Source organism: Liolophura sinensis, chromosome 8 (assembly GCF_032854445.1).
Source record: "Liolophura sinensis isolate JHLJ2023 chromosome 8, CUHK_Ljap_v2, whole genome shotgun sequence".
Lineage (NCBI taxonomy): Eukaryota > Metazoa > Mollusca > Polyplacophora > Chitonida > Chitonidae > Liolophura > Liolophura sinensis.
Window position 1 is genome coordinate 28,384,828 of NC_088302.1, and position 23,009 is coordinate 28,407,836.

General features: G+C 39.6%; 1 protein-coding gene across 1 annotated transcript; it reads right to left on the minus strand.

The window, feature by feature from the left end:
- Positions 1–1,747: 1,747 nt before the first annotated feature.
- Positions 1,748–22,867, minus strand: LOC135473763 (uncharacterized). The gene is made up of 16 exons (XM_064753648.1): positions 22,792–22,867; positions 21,247–21,465; positions 20,523–20,644; positions 19,875–20,072; positions 18,628–18,727; positions 18,131–18,244; positions 17,265–17,397; positions 15,906–15,977; positions 14,790–14,922; positions 10,601–10,765; positions 9,965–10,158; positions 8,504–8,636; positions 7,845–8,073; positions 6,482–6,666; positions 4,590–4,742; positions 1,748–2,472 (listed from the first exon to the last, which is right to left on the minus strand). The coding sequence occupies exons 2-16, from the start codon at positions 21,458–21,460 to the stop codon at positions 2,071–2,073; spliced, it is 2,547 nt and encodes an 848-aa protein (XP_064609718.1). The 5' UTR covers positions 21,461–21,465; positions 22,792–22,867; the 3' UTR covers positions 1,748–2,070.
- Between the last annotated feature and the right edge of the window lie 142 nt (positions 22,868–23,009).

Genomic DNA, 23,009 nt, shown 5'->3' on the forward strand with positions numbered 1-23,009 from the left:
TTTTGTAATTGTTCAGAGCCTGACTGCCTATCACAAACAAATGATACATGAATGGGAAGCATCCATATACACATAGCTCGGGAACACATATCCCATGCACATCCATGTTTGTAATATCTAAGGAGGCAAACCCAATCAGCAGGCATGCAATTATTTTAGTAGTTAGTCTTTCGTCAAAATACCTCGTGTAGATAGATTAATACATGTATACCTTCGTGTCGTAGTGGTCGGCATGCTAGCGTAGAACAATCACCCAGGAGGCTCTCGATAATGTGATCGATGTAAGTTCAAGTCCAGCTCACGTTGGTTTTTTCTCATGTCATATGTCAGCAAGCTGTAAATGGCGGTGGGTTTCCTCCCAGCCGTCCTCCCATGCCGACCGACGTCCTATCAGAGAAATATTCTTGAGTAAGGCGCAAAACGCCAAACAAATAAATAAGAGAAATATCCTTGATTACGGTGTAAAACTTCAATCAAATAACAAAAGTAAATAAATTTTAATAGTTCTACTATTTATATAAGGTTTTACTTACGAGATGTTTTATTCTTCACTGAATTTCTGAAACCTCTCATTAATAATATCTCAAAATATATTGCAGAAATTATTAAAGAGTAATATTTCTAAAAATAAAGCACAGAAAGTAAAACCAAAGAAGCGGCGAGAGTATTATAGTTTGCAAATGTCACACATTTGTGGCCCATCAATCTGATTCGTGGCGTCTCTGCCTAGCTTCCGGACAGATCGGTAGGCTAAATTTTGGTGTTGTGGTGACAAATTTGACATTTTCCTCACATTTTTAAGTCTTTTCAGGCCCATAAATCTATACAGGTATATTTCTTTGGATTCGTCAAAATAATTAAAAATACCTTTCTTTTGACATGCTGTAGAAAGATACCATCACCTGCCCGAACGTCTGTAACCGGAAGGTGATGGTGTCTCTCTACGGGAATCCTACACAAGCTCTCAGGGCCTCCGTGGCTCGGTTAGCGCGCTAGGGCAGCGTAATGATCCAGAAGCCTCTCACCAATGCGGTCGCTTTGAGTTCGTCAAGCTCATGCTGGCTTCCTCTCAGGCCGTAAGTGGAAAGGCCTGGCAGCAACCTGCGGGTGGTTGTGGGTTTCCCCCGCGCTCTGCCCGGTTTCCTCCCAACATAATGCTGCCCGCCGTTGTATGAGTGAAATATTCTTGAATGCGGTGTAGCATTATTCTAGCTCTCTAGATGAAGCAGGTCATCCATTACCAACTCACAACTCCTAGCTCAAACTTGTTGGATATGACCATCACGTATTTTGGGATGTGCCAAAATAATTAATAAGTAATTAATAATTAAAAACACTCAGACGAAATTTTGGTCCCCAGTCCCGACTTAACATATCATCATTAAAAAATGCCAACGACCATGGATGAAATGAAGTACATCAACTAGACAACTGTGCCATACAAAAAATAAATGTTGTATTAAATAAATGGCGTATTAAGCAACTAAAACTGAATCATTTTTAAGAGACTAGACAATTGTGGATAAAGCCATTATATATATTCAAGCAGCCGCAAAACGTTCTATCATTTCAAGTCAACATAACTTGAGCACATGTGGCTTCAATACGATTTACTACTATAAAGCTATATTCTATAATTCAGACATATATACTGATTCCGGAAATTTCTGACGTCTTTACATATGATATTGGTACAAGTTATGATGATAGCACACAAGACTTGTCTTTTGAATGAATGAATGAATGAATGAATGTATGATTAAGGCTTCACGCCAGACTTATCTTATGGCTAATAGATACAAAAAGGTGAAGCAGAATTTAGTAGAGCTTTCCACTTACACAATATATAGTTACAATAGTGTTACAAAGTTGCCGTCATTGTTTAATTTCGTTAAATTTTGCCTGCAAACCAGGACTATTCTGTAATGCTTAATGGTCGCTACATGCAAAATAAAAGCTTATTACACATATTTTGGCATATAAAAATATACATCTATATACATTTACATGTACACCCGTATTTCATTAACCTAAAATCTGGAAACAAGTTTGGTGAGGTACATATATTCCTTAAAACCCTGTGACATGCTTCTTTTTTCGTCTCCTTGCCGGCGGTGTAAACAGACTGGGCGTAGACGCTGGACGCTGGGGTGACACGAAAGAGAACATAGTGTCCACACATCCATTCTGTGAAGTAGACACAGTGGGAGTCACAGGGGGAGTATTTCTATCACCCCTCAGGCTATCAGCCCTACCCCGCTCTCTAAATCTCTGGGGTGTTGCTCCGAACCCTGGGGTTGAGGGTGGTGACGACGAGGGTGTCCTACAGGGTGTGTGATTGTCCTGGTCACGGACAGAGAGAGAGAGAGATTCCTGAGATTGTCTGTGAGTGCTTGTTACTTCCTCACTCTTTTTTAATTCTTCCTTTTTCTTTTTGATCTGCTCTTCCTTTCGTTTTTGTAGTATACGGTCCTGAAATGCAGTGGACATATCTCATTTCATGAAACTCACTTCATCAATTTTCCAGTATTTGGTGATAATGAACCAGCCCTACTCACAACATAATTTATATTTACATGACACAGACTTCTGACAGAAAAGTTTTATGAGTATTTCTTTATACATTTATGGAAATGAAAATTTAATATTTACATCGGGAGTATTTTGCTATCAGCCAGCGGTCATCATAAACATACAGTTTTGCATGGTTGAGCCCGTTGATCTAGGAAGCTGTGCATACGTTCATTCATTCATTCGTTCATTCATTCATTCGTTCATTCGTTCATTCATTCATTCGTTCATTCATTCATTCTCATCAGTTGCTTGTTCACATCTAATCTCACTAAAGTCAGATCTTGTAGCCACTGCCTAAGCTGACTTGCCACTGAGTAGATAATCTGATAAAATATCTACTCCCATATTATCTGCTTTCTTCAATATTCTGGAATGTCAAGTGGATTTGTTTCCCTGATTTGTGAACTGACAATGATTCAAATAGGCCCTAGAATTAGAAATCTTTAACATGGTGTAGGTGTCATTAACTCCAGTTAGTAAAAGGTCATAATGCCGAGCAGCTCCTGGACCTGAATGAATGAGTGAGACTTGTTAAATTGAGCAACTATGCTCAATGTAGGTTTCATTGAACAATTTCAGGCTTCTCTTTAGCTGCAACTATGCTCAATGTAGGTTTCACTGAACAACTTCAGGCTTCTCTTTAGGTGCAACTACATGTATGCTCAGTGCACCTTTCACTGAACAATTTTCGGTTTCTCTTTAGCTGCAACTATGCTCAATGTAGGTTTCACTGAACAACTTCAGGCTTCTCTTTAGGTGCAACTACATGTATGCTCAGTGCACTTTTCACTGAACAGTTTCTGCTTTCTCTTTAGCTGCAACTATGCTCAATCTAGGTTTCACTGAACAACTTCAGGCTTCCCTTTAGGTGCAGCTCCATGTTTGCTCAGTGCAGATTTCACTGAACAGCTTCCAGCTACTATTCAATGCAACTACGCACAATGCAGTTTTCACTAAACAACTTCTGTCTTTTCTCCAGTGCAACTATCCTTGTTGCAGCTTTCACTGAACAACTTCTGGCTTCTCTTCAATGCAACTATATATAATAAGTGCAGCTTTAACTGAACAACTCATTGAAACTGATATTAGCTGGACACTTGTGTGTATATAATGCACTGTCCACATTTTGGGCAAATGCCTCATGTTCACTTGGCATTCTTGGCTGCTTGGGGATCTGTGTTTATTTTCTCCTCATGTATGTACGAGTCCTGATCTATTTCATATGAGTGGACACAAAACTCCAATCAAATTATTTAAGAAAATAAATATTTGCATTCTGAAATCATCCCACTTTGGACATCCAATTAAAGATGTCAGATGAAGATTTTTCTCATAAGAGTATTCCTGTATGAATGCAGGACTGGCTTATAACCAACCTGAGTTTTGAGCAGGACTCTGGCTTATAATCAACCAGAGCTTTGAGCAGGACTCTGGCTTATAACCAACCAGAGCTTTGAGCAGGACTCTGGCTTATAACCAACCAGAGGTTTGAGCAGGAATCTGGCTTATAACCAACCAGAGCTTTGAGCAGGACTTTGGCTTATAACCACCCAGAGCTTTGAGCGGGACTCTGGCTTGTAACGAACCAGAGCTTTGAGCAGGACTATGGCTTATAACCAACCAGAGCTTTGAGCAGCACTCTGGCTTATAACCATCCTAAGCTTTGAGCAGCACTCTGGCTTATAACCAACCTGAGCTCTGAGCAGGACTCTGGCTTATAACCAACCTGAGCTTTGAGCAACACTCTGGCTTATAACCAACCTGAGCTCTGAGCAGGACTCTGGCTTATAACCATCCTAAGCTTAGAGCAGCACTCTGGCTTATAGCCAACCTCAGCTCTGAGCAGGACTCTGGTTTATAACCAACCAGAGCTTTGAGCAGGACTCTGGCTTATAACCAACCAGAGCTTTGAGCAGGACTCTGGCTTATAACCAACTAGAGCTTTGAGCAGGACTCTGGCTTATAACCCTCATAACCAATATGAGCTCTGAGCAGGACTCTGGCTTATAACCAACCTGAGCTTTGAGCAGATCGTCAATGTTGTTTTCCCCATGCCACTCTTTGACCAGCATCTTACTGAGGGGAAGCTGGCAGGACATCAAGTCTACAGAGTCTGGAATCATCTCATCCCAGTTTGGTTCCTGGTTGTGTTCATATACCACTGTGTTCTAGAAAAACACACACAGAGAATAACTGACTGACTAATGTATGAACTGACTGATTACTTGAACTGACAAGAACATACATGTAGGCTGGGATCATGACTCAAGCCCACATAGAAACAAATTTATAGCAAATCAAGTGAATTTAGCAACTGGTTGGTGGAAACACTGATTAGATGGACACAAAAGGGTACACATTAGGAATACTGGTCACTCAATAAACTGGTTAACTGAATTTAATGAACTCATAGAATATCAGGTCCATCAGTCTATACCAATCCAGGGATATCCAGTCCACCAGTCTATTACAATCCAAGGATATCAGGTCCATCAGTCTATTACAATCCAGAGATATCTGGTCCACCAATCTATTACAATCCAGGGATATCAGGCCCATCAGTCTATTACAATCCAGGGATATCAGGTCTAGTACACTCCTCAGACATCAGCCTATTACACTCCAAGGCTATCAGATCCACTTATGTATTACATACCTTGGAGATTTGATCCACTAAACTACTACACTCCAGGGATATCAGATCCACTTGTCTTTTACACTTCAGGGATATCAGATCCACTAGTCTATTACACTTTAGGGATATCAGATTCACCTGTTTTTTTACACTACATGGGTATCAGATCTACCTGTTTATTACACTCCAGGGATATCAGATCCACAAACCTATTACACTCCTGGGATATCAGATCTATATGTCTATTACACTCCAGGGGATATCAGATACATCACTCCTAAGACACCATATTGTTTTATCTTTCTTTGCTTGGTTTATCATACTTAACAATATTTCCATCATATAGAAACAAAGAGTCATTTCATGTGTATTTATACTGTGTCTTCTTGTCCAGCCACAAAATCTGCTGCCCTAACTGAAGTATTATGCCAAAGACACCAGAAATAACACTTCATCCAATCACATTATGCTGACACCAGGCCAACCAGTCCTGTTTCCTCATTTTAACCTCTCAAAGCAGAGTGCCAGACAAGGCAACAAAATATATCATTTTGGTATGACCCGACTGAAGTTTAGCCCAGCAGTTCTTAGGATATCAGATCCACCAATCTAGTACACTCCTAGGATATCAGATCCACCAAACTATTACACTCCTAGGATATCAGATCTACCAGTTTAGTACACTCCTAGAATATCAGATCCACCAATCTATTACACTCCCAGGATATTAGATCCACCAATCTAGTACACTCCTAGGATATCAGATCCACCAATCTATTACACTCCTAGGAAATTAGATCCACCAATCTTGTACACTCCTAGCATATTAGATCCACCAATCTAGTACACTCCTAGGAAATTAGATCCACCAATCTAGTACACTCCTAGGATATTAGATCCACCAATCTAGTAAACTCCTAGGATATCATGATCCACCAATCTATTGCACTCCTAGGATATTAGATCCACCAATCTAGTACACTCCTAGGATATTAGATCCACCAATCTAGTACACTCCTAGGATATCAGATCCAACAACCTATTACACTCCTAGGATATCAGATCCACCAATCTAGTACACTCCTAAGATATCAGACCCACCAATCTAGTACACTAATAGGATTGTGGATCAAACAGTCTATTATCCTACTAGAATATCTTATCCAACAGTTCAAACTCCTGGGATAACAGATTCACCAGTCTATTACACTCCTTGGATATCCAATCCAACAGTCTATTTACGACAATAAACCTGCCAATGGCATTGCTGACCTGTTTGAGGGCATCCTCCATGGCTCGACTCACGGCTAGTGGGGTGCTGCATACATGACACACATCTGCATCAGACCCAGGGTCAGCCTCTCCTGCTCCTTCCCACATCCCTATGTCCCCCACCCTACAGGTCTGGGGCATACACAGCGGGCATAACACATGGGCATAACTCTGCTGAGTCACAGCTGAAAGATTACCAGAAATGTTAGCCATATTTAAAAGTGGAGTAAAAGGCTTTCAAATTTTGCCAAAAATTGTTAAGAGTTCTCCTTTTACTGTATAAGATTGCATATGTTTTTTTTTGTGAAAACAATTCACTGACTACTTTTAATATAAACATAAATGTCCAAAGCTTACTTTGCTATGTTTTACAATGTCATTGGTGGTTCCTGTCACTCATGTTTAAAACAATGTAGCAGTTTTTTTTCAGTCCTTTTTAATGTCAGTTTGATTGGTTTACTACACTCCAAAGCCATGACATTTTGAGCCAATAACACCCTGTGCAGATCTGTGGAGTTTACTAGTATTTCTGGCCAACATAGGCTATATAAACACATACAAAAACATACCAGAAAAATGTAACACAACCCTCATCATGTATTTACTCTCATGACTTTTAGCTTGAGATAAAAAAATGTTTAATCCATTCTAAGGGCCAACTCTGGACATGGTCACATGACATGAAAAAACATCAGGATAATAAATTCGATATAAATTTCTGCTGTTTCAAACCATACTCATGAAGTTTTATAGTTTTTATGGGTGTGAGAAATGAATGTGCCAGTTGGCAAGTTGCTGACTTTCCAAAAAAGATGTGTGAAATACAGATACTATTATTATTTATTTATTTATTTATTTGATTGGCGTTTTACGCCGCACTCAAGAATATTTCACTTATACGACGGTGGCCAGCATTATGGTGGGTGGAAACTGGGCACAGCCCGGGTGAAACCCACGACCATCCGCAGGTTGCTGGCAGACCTTCCCACGTACGGCCGGAGAGGAAGCCAGCATGAATTGGACTTGAACTCGCAGCGACCGCATTGGTGAGAGACTCCTGGGTCATTATACTGGGCTAGCGCGCTAAACGACTGAGCCACGGAGGCCCCTAAATACATATACAAGAACATATATGCACACTGTATTGGTGGGAGACAAATGGTCTTCAATGAACGTTATATTTTGCAAAATGGCAGAGACAGCGGGAGAAATCTTCAAATTCTCGGTCCGAGGGAAGGACTGAATGCACAGCTTTTGAATCTAAGCGAGTGAAAGACATGCCACTTAATCACTTGGCCAAAACCAACTCCTGAAAGATGCATTAACAGGCCCCAACAGAATTTTTTAATCCATGGTCACTTGCCTGTAAATGATTCCGAAGCATCAACCTTGACATGCTCGCTTGTGGCAAATATATCACGAAACCAGCTATCACTCTGAGCTTCCAAAGTCTTCAGCCATTTTGTACATCTGTCTATTACCGCACTGGATAGGTTTACATCAGTGCTGCCTGGACCTGGTGCCTGGGTGATCTCCCCTGAGAGAGCTCTCTTGTGGTAAGTTTGATAGAACAAGTCCCCATGGCAGTCAAGCTGTGAAAAATACCAGTCAGCATTTCCATGTTGATCATAATCATAATTAAAACATGAGGTAACTTCAATTTTTGTGCCATCACATTTCTAAACTTTATCCATCAGGTGAATATATTGACTAAATTTATCTTCTTTAAGCCCTCAAATCCTTTAACCACTGGCAATGTTCTCTATGAAGACACATGGTTATATTTTAGAAGTCTCCTATAATTACAACAATAAACTCTAGCTACTAACAAGGAACTCCTTCTTCAATAATCCTTCTGTCTCTGTGAAAAAATGACACTAGACCTAATAGCAATATGATGAGGAGTGTTTTTGTTCACATGGACTTTTGATAAAAAAAACTCAAATTTGTGCATGAATTCTTATGTAATTTGACTACATCTTCAAGAACTATAGAAACCGCACAGATGAAGAAAACACTGACCTGGTAAGCTGTGAATCCCCCTGCAGAGGTGTTGGAGTTGAGCAGTGCCACCCCTGCTAGGGAGGAGGAAGAAAGACGGTTAGTAACCATGTTACTGATGACTCCACTCAGATCAGGGAACAGTGGAAAGTCCCTGAAACATGGAAGTCAGTACAAACTTGGAGGTCACAAAAACCATACCATGGAGGTTCACATGGTTAAAGACAAGACACTAGAATGGATACAATGTTCCAATGACACACATTATGCACACCATATCATGACTGTCAATCTTTCTGACATGTACAGTGCATACAGTACTTGCAAATCAACTATACATATAATTTCATAGAATATTTCCCAAGCTTATCCCTCTGTTGTATGATCTGTAGTAGAACCTTTCCACAAGCTAATCCCTCTGTTGTATAATCTGTAGTAGAACCTTTTCCCAAGCTTATCCCCCAGTTGTGCAAACTGAAGTTGAACCTTTTCCCAAGCTAAGCTCTCAGTTGTATGAACTGCAGCAGAACCTTTCTCCAAGCTAATCCCTCTGTTGTAAGAACTGTAGAACCTTTTCCCAAGCTAATCCCCCAGTTGTATGAGCTGTAGTAGAACCTTTTCCCAAGCTAATCCCCCAATTGTGTGAACTGTAGTACCACCTTTTCCCATGCTAAGCTCCCAGTTGTGTGAACTGCAGCACAACCTTTTTCCAAGCTAATCCCCCAATTGTATGAACTGTATTAGAACCTTTTCCCATGCTAATCCCCCAGTTGTATGAGCTGTATTAGAACCTTTTCCCAAGCCAATCTCCCAGTTGTATGAACTGTAGCAGAACCTTTTCCTAAGCTAATCCCCCAGTTGTATGCACTGTAGTAGAACCTTTTCCCAAGTTAAATTCCCAGTTGTGTGAACTGTAGCAGAACCTTTTTCCAAGCCAATCTCCCAGTTGAATGAACTGTAGCAGAATCTTTTCCCAAGCTAATCCCCCAGATGTATGAGCTGTAGCAGAACCTTTTCCCAAGTTAATCCTCCAGATGTATGAACTGTAGTAGAACCTAGTGATCAGCTTGTGTAAAATCATGTCAAGTTGTATGTGATTTAATCGGGAGAAAGTCCACATGAGTTTTCACCAATTTAGTACCACATTTACAGGGTGATCAGTTTGTGAATGATTTCTTTCAACTGGAGGAGATATAAACTGACAGTACACTGAGCAAGACAACATGGTAAAAAGGAGAAAACTGGGGAAATGTATAGCAAAGGTACATGTGACCTACATACATGGTATACAAATAACTGCCTAGTATGAATTGTGTCTTTTCTGTTTTTTAAGTACAGTATTGCCACATAAAGTGATTAAACTATGTTATGTTTCATACAGTTATCAAAAACACCCTGACATATATTTATGTTTAAACACTCCAACATGGTAGCAGATCCAAACCAAAACTACACAAACAAAGTTGTATAAATGTTACTCACTCTATACAAGATATTCTGAATGGAACGCAGCTAGAACAGGGAGGGATACCAGATGTAGAAAAGTTATACTGGAAGGCATAAGTCTCTGCCGGAATTTGGCTAGCCAGTAGAGTCATGTGACGTCCATCTGCTAGCTCCTGATTGGCTGGTGACAGGTACTGTGGGACACTTAACATGTGATACCACTGTAGCACCTAAAGAAACGCAGATAGAACAAACAGATAGGGACAAATTAGGTAGTATAAAATAAATGTTGACTGCATGACGTTGATGTGAATATTTTCAATAACAATGAAATAAAATGTCTCTGTGATTGGAAAAAAAAGACAAATAAAGACAGGAGGAGAAAATAATTCTTAACAATAATTGTCACATCTTCAAACATATATCTACAGGTTGCTGTTAAAAAGTTTTTGCATCCCACACCCCTGTTGTACTTCTTGTAAAGAAGTTCATGTCATCATGCATGTAGGACCATTTCTTTTCTTTTGAGCCAAAGATTTTGGTAGGACAGGAACTTTTGCTTTCACTTGGTACAATGCCTTTATTCTGTTAAATTTATATTAGCACCTATTCTTTCCTCCCAAAATATCGCTCGGTTACCAACTGATCCCTAGCTTTGTAGACCAGACTTACAGGATGATTGGGGAATCTCTGGTCCAGCAGGAAGAGAGAGTAGTCTGTGGCCAGAAGGTGATAGAAGCTCTGTGAGGGCTGCTGGCAGCTAACCTGTATCCTCTCCTCAGGGTGAAGCAGTTTACTGGGCAGAGCAAATATGTCTGTACCTGTTTTACAGCTTGTCTGTACATAAAAGAGAACAATTTACACTGATGAAGCATGGTTTACTCAGAAGAGCAAACCTATCTGTGCTTTTACTACAGCTTGTCTGTACATAAAAAAGAACAATTTACACTGACAACGCGTGGTTTACTCAGCAGAGCAGACATATCTGTGCTTTTACTACAGCTTGTCTGTACATACAACAGAACAATATACACTGATGAAGCATGGTTTACTCAGCAGAGCAAACATCTCTGTGCTTATACTACAGCTTGTCTGTACATACAACAGAACAATTTACACTGATGAAGCATGGTTTACTCAGCAAAGCAAACATCTCTGTGCTTGTACTACAGCTTGTCTGTACATACAACAGAACAATTTACACTGATGAAGCATGGTTTACTCAGCAGAGCAAACATATCTGTGCTTATACTACAGCTTGTCTTTACATACAACAGAACAATTTACACTGATGAAGCATGGTTTACTCAGCAGAGCAAACATCTCTGTGCTTGTACTACAGCTTGTCTGTACATACAACAGAACAATTTACACTGATGAAGGATGGTTTACTCAGCAGAGAAAACATATCTGTGCTTGTACTACAGCTTGTCTGTACACACAACAGAACAATTTACACTGATGAAGCATGGTTTATTCAGCAGAGCAAACATATCTGTGCTTGTACTACAGCTTGTCTGTACATACAACAGAACAATTTACACTGATGAAGCATGGTTTACTCAGCAGAGCAAACATATCTGTGCTTGTACTACAGCTTGTCTGTACATACAACAGAACAATTTACACTGATGAAGGATGGTTTACTCAGCAGAGAAAACATATCTGTGCTTGTACTACAGCTTGTCTGTACACACAACAGAACAATTTACACTGATGAAGCATGGTTTATTCAGCAGAGCAAACATATCTGTGCTTGTACTACAGCTTGTCTGTACATACAACAGAACAATTTACACTGATGAAGCATGGTTTACTCAGCAGAGCAAACATATCTGTGCTTGTACTACAGCTTGTCTGTACACACAACACAACAATTTACACTGATGAAGCATGGTTTACTCAGCAAAGCAAACATCTCTGTGCTTGTACTACAGCTTGTCTGTACATACAACAGAACAATTTACACTGATGAAGCATGGTTTACTCAGCAGAGCAAACATATCTGTGCTTATACTACAGCTTGTCTGTACATACAACAGAACAATTTACACTGATGAAGCATGGTTTACTCAGCAGAGCAAACATCTCTGTGCTTGTACTACAGCTTGTCTGTACATACAACAGAACAATTTACACTGATGAAGGATGGTTTACTCAGCAGAGAAAACATATCTGTGCTTGTACTACAGCTTGTCTGTACACACAACAGAACAATTTACACGGATGAAGCATGGTTTACTCAGCAGAGAAAACATATCTGTGCTTGTACTACAGCTTGTCTGTACACACAACAGAACAATTTACACTGATGAAGCATGGTTTATTCAGCAGAGCAAACATATCTGTGCTTGTACTACAGCTTGTCTGTACATACAACAGAACAATTTACACTGATGAAGCATGGTTTACTCAGCAGAGAAAACATATCTGTGCTTGTACTACAGCTTGTCTGTACACACAACAGAACAATTTACACTGATGAAGCATGGTTTACTCAGCAAAGCAAACATCTCTGTGCTTATACTACAGCTTGTCTGTACATACAACAGAACAATTTACACTGATCAAGCATGGTTTACTCAGCAGAGCAAACATATCTGTGCTTATACTACAGCTTGTCTGTACATACAACAGAACAATTTACACTGATGAAGCATGGTTTACTCAGCAGAGCAAACATCTCTGTGCTTGTACCACAGCTTGTCTGTACATACAACAGAACAATTTACACTGATGAAGCATGGTTTATTCAGCAGAGAAAACATATCTGTGCTTGTACCACAGCTTGTCTGTACATACAACAGAACAATTTACACTGATGAAGCATGGTTTACTCAGCAGAGCAAACATATCTGTGCTTATACTACAGCTTGTCTGTACATACAACAGAACAATTTACACTGATGAAGCATGGTTTACTCAGCAGAGCAAACATCTCTGTGCTTGTACTACAGCTTGTCTGTACATACAACAGAACAATTTACACTGATGAAGGATGGTTTACTCTGCAGAGAAAACATATCTGTGCTTGTACTACAGCTTGTCTGTACATACAACAGAACAATTTACACTGATGAAGCATGGTTTACTCAGCAGAGCAAACATATCTGTGCTTATACTACAGCTTGTCTGTACATACAACAGAACAATTTACACTGATGAAGCATGGTTTACTCAGCAGAGCAAACATCTCTGTGCTTGTACTACAGCTTGTCTGTACATACAACAGAACAATTTACACTGATGAAGGACGGTTTACTCAGCAGAGAAAACATATCTGTGCTTGTACTACAGCTTGTCTGTACATACAACAGAACAATTTACACTGATGAAGCATGGTTTACTCAGCAGAGCAAACATCTCTGTGCTTGTACCACAGCTTGTCTGTACATACAACAGAACAATTTACACTGATGAAGCATGGTTTATTCAGCAGAGAAAACATATCTGTGCTTGTACTACAGCTTGTCTGTACATACAACAGAACAATTTACACTGATGAAGCATGGTTTACTCAGCAGAGCAAACATCTCTGTGCTTGTACCACAGCTTGTCTGTACATACAACAGAACAATTTACACTGATGAAGCATGGTTTACTCAGCAGAGCAAACATCTCTGTGCTTGTACTACAGCTTGTCTGTACACACAACAGAACAATTTACACTGATGAAGGATGGTTTACTCTGCAGAGAAAACATATCTGTGCTTGTACTACAGCTTGTCTGTACATACAACAGAACAATTTACACTGATGAAGCATGGTTTACTCAGCAGAGCAAACATATCTGTGCTTATACTACAGCTTGTCTGTACATACAACAGAACAATTTACACTGATGAAGCATGGTTTACTCAGCAGAGCAAACATCTCTGTGCTTGTACTACAGCTTGTCTGTACATACAACAGAACAATTTACACTGATGAAGGACGGTTTACTCAGCAGAGAAAACATATCTGTGCTTGTACTACAGCTTGTCTGTACATACAACAGAACAATTTACACTGATGAAGCATGGTTTACTCAGCAGAGCAAACATCTCTGTGCTTGTACCACAGCTTGTCTGTACATACAACAGAACAATTTACACTGATGAAGCATGGTTTATTCAGCAGAGAAAACATATCTGTGCTTGTACTACAGCTTGTCTGTACATACAACAGAACAATTTACACTGATGAAGCATGGTTTACTCAGCAGAGCAAACATCTCTGTGCTTGTACCACAGCTTGTCTGTACATACAACAGAACAATTTACACTGATGAAGCATGGTTTATTCAGCAGAGAAAACATATCTGTGCTTGTACTACAGCTTGTCTGTACATACAACAGAACAATTTACACTGATGAAGCATGGTTTACTCAGCAGAGCAAACATATCTGTGCTTATACTACAGCTTGTCTGTACACACAACAGAACAATTTACACTGATGAAGCATGGTTTACTCAGCGGAGCAAACATACTCCGCTTATACTACAGCTTGTCTCAAAATAAGTGTAGAACTGCATGTACATGGATTATGTGTTCAGCAAAACATTCAGTCACAGTGAACATTCACTGAAACACAATGGGATTTCGATGATAGTTGCGTAAGCACAGCTAGTGAACCATTGAATTGGCCATAGATGTGTGTTGGTGTCCTTGAGACATCCCATTCTGGCTAAATTCAGAAAGAAAAGGGGAACACTGGAGGAAAATTAGAAAGGAATAACCCCTAATCTGAAATTCTGGCTAAATCTATTCACTGAATCAACCTTATACCACTAGTATTTGTAAAAGGTTTCTACTGTAGTGATTTATGTAAAGTTAGATGCAAATTACATAGCAGAAAGATCTCCTGGGTGTGCTCCTTACCCTGATGTCAAAGAGCTGCAGCATGGACCTGTCTGTCATGGTAATCAGTCGTGGGTGTGCTCCAAACTGACACTGTCGCCACGGTTCCATGCACTCAAACCTGGTGCTGTTCTCCTTCACTACAACCTCCATGCTGCAGCACAAAGATTTGTACAAACAATAATATCCGGGATAAAGGGTGATGCCTTAACCTAGGGGAATTATTCAACAAACCAGCTGCGATGTTGGTTTGTTATTTTATTTATTTATTTATTTGATTGGTGTTTTACGCCGTACTCAAGAATATTTCACTTATACGACGGCAGCCAGCATTATGGTGGGTGGAAACCGGACAGAGCCCGGGGGAAACCCACGGCCATCCGCAGGTTGCTGGCAGACCTTCCCACGTACGGCCGGAGAGGAGGCCAGCATGAGCTGCACTTGAACTCACAGCGACCGCATTGGTGAGAGGCTGCTGGGTCATCACGCTGCGCTAGCGTGCTAACCAACTGAGCCACGGAGGCCCCGCAATGTTAAATAAGCATACATGTAGATGTATGCACACCTTCCAGCCTTCCGTACATATGGTCTGATTGAAAGGAAATTAACACTGCATGAGGATATTTCAGCTATACGATGACGGAAACTTCCATGGACAGAGGAAGCCAGTGTGCCCAGATTAAATTGCAGCCTTTGGCAAGAAACAACCTTTCCAGTGTTAGACACACACATTTTCAACCTCAGAGCAAGCTCACTTAGTATGCTACATGTGTGTTGTGAAATGCTACAAGTGGTCTATATCAAACTTCGTGTAACACTATTTATTCTAAAACGGCCCTTTGAGTGCTATCTGCTTTATTTCAACCAAGGCTGTTGAAAACATGCGAATCTTCAAAAATCTGAGGAAATAAGTCATACATCTTAACCTTACAGCAGCAACCCACCCCCTTCTTGGGAAGAAAACTAACATTTAAAAGTCAAAGGAAGGTGGTAATTTTAAATGAATGATTATGACTGGAACGCCATATTAGCAATACTATTGGCGCGAAGTAACAATCTGAAAGTCAAATTATAATTATAATAAATTATGTTCTATGAGTACATGATTTATGGAGATATATACATGCAGATGTATACCTGTTAATGGGTGTCCACAGGAGCGCATCACCCTGACTTGTGGCAACAAGGACTTCAGCTGGGATAAATGGGCTGTGAAAATAAGAAGAAAAAAACAGCCTCTATTCAAGGAGGTAAGTAATAATATTGGATATCTGAAAAGCCTCAGTATGTCCAGAACATGAATTGAAACCCTTAAGAGGTAGACCATTTAACTGTCTGGTCAGAGTAGTGTATGAATATTAAACACCAAAGTTAGAAATGAGGCCACTTTAAAAACTTTAAAACATAAAATACTTAAATATTTACCTTAAAATGGATTCTAATACACAAAAGGGATGCTGAGGTCAGGAATTTTGTAATCAATCGCAATTAATACGCACAAAGAGCATGAATAATGTGTTTCACATTTATGTTTCATATATATGCACAACCTGATCTCAAAACATGCAGTAGGTTTTCAGACACCAACCTTGATATTTACCTTAAAATTGATTCTCATAAGGGACTTAAGTCATGAATTTTGTAATTTAAGGTACTTAATATGCACTCAGATCATCAACAATGGACCACCTCTTCATTTTAATATGTTTTACTTTTTTTAAAGGAAAACCCAGTTTCTTCCCACCATACTGCTGGACGCTTGTAAACCTCCAAATCAAATTAATAAAATAAAGCATATCGATATACTACCTTTTGAGATACATGAAGATACCACTCACCTTAACACTGATTCCAATACACAGGAGGTCATGACTTTTTTTTTTTAATAAACGATAATTAATACGTACATGTATACAGGGCATCAACAATAGAACAGTCCCCCTCTATTATTGTGCAGGGCCTCAGTTGGTTAGCGTGCTAGCGCAGCGTAGTGACCCAGAAGACTCTCACCAATGTGGACGCTGTGAGTTCAAGTCCAGCTCATACTGGCCTCCTCTCCGGCCGTAAGTGGGAAGGTCTGCCAGCAACCTGCGGATGGTCATGGGTTTAGCCCGGTTTCCACCCACCATAATGCTGGCCAGAGCACATAAGTGAAATATTCTTGAGTACAGCGTAAAACACCAATGGAATAAATAAATAAATATTATTGTGCTTTACTATATGCAAACCTGAGGCAAATGCATGCAGCATGTCTTACCATACCACCTTCAACGTTTATCTTAACACTGTTTTTCACTATTACTGAATGCTGACTTCCACAAAAAGACTCAAGGCATGAAACAAGCTATGTCTGTACACATACTTTGCTTAGGCAACCTAATAAAAGTGTCACACCTCGTCAACTTTGGCATCAGCCAGATAGTGGACATTGATTCTGGGATGACAGACGTTAGTATATCAACACAAACTGGAAGACACAAGTACCCCGGTATGTACCTGAGACAGACAGAGGATATATTATCCACTGATTGATTGCCACGGTTATCCAAAGTCAGAGAAGATGTGGCCTCCTCAGTATCAACCAATTTCCATAAAGAGCAGCCATCTTTTGTTCTGGCCACACAGCAAGCTGAAATATACAAGTAAAATGTTCAAATTATAATAACTTAACTTTTGCATGTTCATCAGTTAGTTTGGAAGCTTTCCCTCCCCTACCCTGTACACTGGTGAGAGACTATTACCTGCAGCAAGATCAGTGCTGTAGACAGCAGAAGGAGCAACAGCCCAACAGCTCCCTGGGTGGTTATGCAGAAAGGGCTGTGTCACAACAAAGGCCTCATTGATAGGGGCTTCCAGTGGCATGAAACTACAGTTTTATTATCCAAAAGGGTTATCCAAATTTGCATTCCAACACAAATCTGATTTAGAATAGCATGCATGTGACCTGGAGATTGAAGTCAAGGGAGTTAATGCCTTCTGGTTAGGCCAACTCCAGCAGATTCATTGCCTCACAGAATAATTTTAAGGGTTGTTAAATAACTAGATAGATTTAAGAAAATATCATGCACATGTAGAACCCCATTTCTAAAATATGTGGCTCTTAAATAAAATTTGCATATATAATTTGCATGTAAATAGACAGAGCACTGACAATATCATCATACAGTGATACCGAACAATGTTTGCATGCAACAATACTGAACATGTATTATATACATATGCAATGGGAGCAGCTTTCAGTTTGTGCCAATTCCATTTGGCAGAAGTTGGTACTGCCAGATTCTGGATGTGGAGTTCAAATCCAGTCGTGACTAACAGAGAATTTAACATACATGTATGAGGAGAGAGAAGCTAGAGTTTACCTGTACTGCAAAGATACTGGCTGTCAAGTTGGTAGATAGAGGACACAGCCTGACCACTGGTCAGTTGGTCCGCTTGAACCATGCCCGGATCAGTTTCCTTTACAGATGTCACAGCTGACATCATGTTAAGTCTGGTACATGTAGGTTGTAGAGTATTCTTGTTTTCACTTATACTTATCGGACAACATTACATGACACCAAGACTAACACCTAAATAGTTATTATTAAAGTCTACTTTAAATGTAAAAAGAAGGCCAAGGTGAGTCAAATCTCATCTGTTCAAGTGCAGAAATTTTAATGCCTTTCTTAATAGGGCATTTTGCATTGGGCAATCAATCATTTGGCTAGAATATATTTTTTTCTAAAAAAATTTTGAAAATCTGACATATTTTATACTTTTCACTTACATAATGGTAGTTATATTTAGCCTGTCATATTCTTATCAGGTGCATGTACACTCAACTCAGGGCTAGAATAATTTTGTTTTAAAAGGATACAAACTTGCTCCCAGTCAACACCAGAAGGATGTAGCAATAACTGATTATCTCCCCTTTCCAGCGAGGCAAGACAGCCTCCAGTGAAGTGAAAGTTAACATCCTGCAAAACATCAACAATATCACTGTTCAGAGAACTTGTTATTCAGTGAAGCAGAATGTGGTTACTACCTAATGTCTAGTTCAGCACCATTTCAGTTTTGGTTGATTTAATATTAATTTAAAAACATCATCACTGTTTCATTCATGTCAACATACTAGCGAATTGTGCTGCCTCACTCACAACATCATAAAGCATGAACACTGGTAAAAGTCATGATGTCTGAGTTGACAAACATGGCTAGTAATACATTGTGAATATCCTGTCCAATTATTCTATGCAACATGCATATATTTCATTTGTCTGTCAGGTTGTTCTCCAAATTTATTACTTAAATGCACTGGTGTGGCAACTTATTTATACTTTACTGGGTTTCATATGATTCAGAAATCTGAACTGGTACACGTAACTGATAAAACACAGCCTTGTAATTCATCCCTGACTCATTTTTGAAACAATGTTGATTTTAAAATGTCAAGTATCAAGCTGTTGAAGACAAGAATCTTGTTAACATCGTCCAAAACCACAGTTGACAAGATTCTTAAAATTCTGATCTCATCTGTAAAAGTCGTGTTATGGATCACCTCCAAGATTTACCATGGATCATATGTGATGATGTGTTTGGATTAAGACACCAAGCATGACACCATACCTAGTCAAAATGTACTGACATTTGGGACATCAATCATTATAATAGCATCTCATAATGCACACTCCGTGGCTCAGTCGGTTAGCGCGCTAGCGCAGCATAATGACCCAGGAGCCTCTCACCAATGCAGTCGTTGTGAGTTCAAGACCAGCTCATGCTGGCTTCCTCTCCGGCCGTAAGTGGGAAGGTCTTCCAGCAACCTGCGGATGGTCGTGGGTTTCCCCCGGGCTCTGTCCGGTTTCCACCCACCATCATGCTGGCCACCGTCGTATAAGTGAAATATTCTTGAGTACGGCGTAAAACACCAATCAAATAAATAAATAAAATCATAATGCACAAGAATCACTAAATCTACATAAAGCAACTGTGCTAATGTTATAGTCAAATCCAGAAGATATTTGAATACTTATGGACAATAAAATTGGTTGATCTGTCGTTCCTGAATGGTCAATTCTGCCCTCGCAATTGGAAAAAAAAAAACTCCCACAGAAAAGCACTCACAGGAACATAACCGATGTTTCCAAGTTCTTTATATGCTTCCATATGTGACCATATCCATCGGAATTTCTTCATCTTTTCAAGAACATCTTTCTCCGCAGCAATGTCCTGCTCCTTAATTGCTGTTTGAAGTTTTGACTTTGATTCTTTGATAAACCTGCCCGTTTCCTTACACTTATCATTCAGATCAGCAGATTCATCCTAGAGGATAAAAAAGTTATACCACATCAACATATTACAAACAATTTCAGATATAATAATACTGTACATTTATGTTTGCATATAACTCTTAAGTATTTTACCTTTTTGAATGGAAAAATGGAAAAATACATTGGGTGTCTAAATGAAGAAGTGACTTAGTCATGGGCAAATCTTGTTCTAAATCTGCAAAATTATTTGAGTATTCCACAAAAGTGAGTCAATAAGTCAGTCATCTTTATATTACATGGAAAGGAGAATGTCTTCTTATTTCAACATTTGCACATCCCATATCATTTTGCCCACAGTTAACTTTTGTGTTCTCTTATATTTAGTTTCACTTATTTTCAGTATACACCACTGCTTTCGTAATGCAATGAACACTCATGTCGAAAACAAATGTGTTTTCTGTGAAAAAGCATATATGACAGTTTCCTCTATTGACTCCATTACCCATGCTCCTCTAGCCCTGAAGGAATTCCATCTGAAGCATAATGTAAAGTGCAAGAATGTCTTCAGTTTATTCTGTCTCTCCAGTCGAGCTCCTGATATCCGGTCACGATATGGAAAAGGCACTTAGTGAAGGGCAAAAAAGAAAACAATAATGAAAACATAAACAATTATGAATCTTGTTCATGTCTATTAGTATATATATACTCATATTTCTGAATATTGACCTACAAAACCTGAAAGTATCTGGATATTGCAATATATTTATTTATTTATTTAATTGGTGTTTTACGCCGTACTCAAGAATATTTCACTTATGCAACGGTGGCCAGCATTATGGTGGGAGGAAACCGGGCAGACGCCAGGGGAAACCCACGACCATCCGCAGGTTGCTGTCAGACCTTCCCATGTAAGGCCTGAGAGGATGAGCTGGACTTGAACTCACAGCAACCGCATTGGTGAGAGGCTACTGGGTCATGGATATTGCAATACAGTATTATGGTTCAGTTCTTGGTTATACATGTTATTCATTTACACTTTTAAAGTGATTCAACTCTTAGATCTGATATTTGATACACATAGGGCTTTTTTAGACTAGTGCTGAACCCAGCCCATTTTATTCAGGTGGTATGTTAGTAGATAGGCAGTGAGGAGTCTAACTTTGCCACCTGCTATTTTTGATCTTGACCTCTTCGACCAATTTCTTGTCTTTAATATCAGTCCTTACCATCAGTTGGAGAGGGATAAAGAGGCATTGTGGGGTGGAACGCAGAATACTGTAACTGTCCCGGCTGGGGGTGACACTTTTGCGGAACGAAAGATACTTCCTTCCCATCATCCTGTAGGTTTAATCCACCATAACTTCCAAAATCAGCAAACATTTGACGAAACTGGGAATGTAGGCTTCTCAGCTCTGTGTGGTGGTACTCAGGGAAGGCCATCTGGACTGCAAAAAGAAATAGGTCCATGGCTAAAATGGGCCAGCTGAGAACTGGTGGTCAAACTTTTTGCTGACATCTCATTAATAAACTAGATTCCATTAACACACAAATCTAGCCAGGTAAAATCTTTTACTCTACCTTACTGAACCGTTACAATGCTCAAAGAAATAGATTGTCAAAATAGACTTTACAAAGGATGAGAGACAACACTTGGTATAATAAGCAGACTAATTAACATCCATCATGTGGTAATTATAATTTTACTGTTAAACTTTAATGTCATGTGTCACATTGGCAATATACCTACATTGGCTCATGTTTATTTATTTTTGATATACAAGTATTTATTTGTGTATATTTCACTACTGCAATAGCGGGTAGCAATTAAATCATTATTATGGGAGGAAACCAAGCAGAACCCAGGGGAAACCCATGACAGTCCCTTGCGGGAAGACCTTTCCACATACGAGTTTAGCGGTCCATCAGCAGGTCCATTGTTCCAAGACAATGAGACAAAAAAGTCAGGACTTGAATCCATGGACATGATGGAGGTCGATGCAGAGTACTTTTTCAGCTACCCTGAGATGGCTCTGACGTTAGGTTTGGCAAAATTTTGTGCTGCCATAGACGGCAGCAAACCAACATCAGAGTGCGCTCCATTTTAAATTAACCATGTTAGTGTGTCACAGCGTTTGATACAAAAATCATCCATCAATTATGTCTCCACGGCCATAATAAGTTTGCAGACACTTATGTTTCTTATCTTTTTGACTGTCGATTTATTGTAAACACCATCATCTGTTATTTCCTAGGCTAAACAGATCCGAGATTCCTTGGTGATGTTCAAAGCAAACTGTTGTACTGACAGCCTCGACATATTTGACAACAGCAGACAACAGCATCAGGTTTTTAAGCGGAATGCGTGAGTCTGGCTTTGTTTGGGGGCTATCCTTGCCCAAGCATAATTTTGCCAAATCTAACGTACGTCGGATCAATCTCGGACAACTTTTCAATGTGACAGCCGTCTGCTGTGGAAAATTTACCAATGTCCGCTAAACTTTACTTGTCAAGACGATCTGCTGTCACTACTCCAACACATTCTCAGACAGGAGAGAAATTCTATGAAAAAAAAGCTTTCGTGCTCGAATGGCGTGGCTGCGCCGTCAATCACTGAATCAGATCATCACATGACACTGCATGGATGTGATTGTTAGAATGAGACTGATTGAATATCAGAAACCGAAGCTAGACATTATGATCCAATGTCTTCAGAAATTGGCAGTTTACGATCAGAACACTAACTATAATTTTATCCGTGAAGAAATACAAACAATTGTTTGTAGATATCACGTTTTTCCAGTTTACACTCCATCTTCGACCTGAGGCATAAGTTCCTAAAGTACTAAGTTGTTGTTGCTATCAAATTGGAGAGTTGTTCAAAAATGCCGCCAGGATTTTCCTCGAAAACGGACAGCAGACTTTTTTTCATTTTGTAAAGGAAATGAGGTAGAAAGTCCATTGTAAAGCCTTGATCTTTGTTTGCTTGTTT

What these genes read in the sequence shown, in the direction of transcription:
- LOC135473763 (XM_064753648.1), bottom strand. Translation starts at nt 21,460, where the DNA reads ATGGCCTTCCCTGAGTACCACCACACAGAGCTGAGAAGCCTACATTCC. An exon ending in CTGTGGACACCCATTAACAG is followed by an intron (nt 14,923 to 15,905) that starts GTATACATCTGC and finishes TTTGTGCTGCAG; the next exon opens with CATGGAGGTTGTAGTGAAGG. An exon ending in AGAGATTCCCCAATCATCCT is followed by an intron (nt 10,159 to 10,600) that starts GTAAGTCTGGTC and finishes GCGTTTCTTTAG; the next exon opens with GTGCTACAGTGGTATCACAT.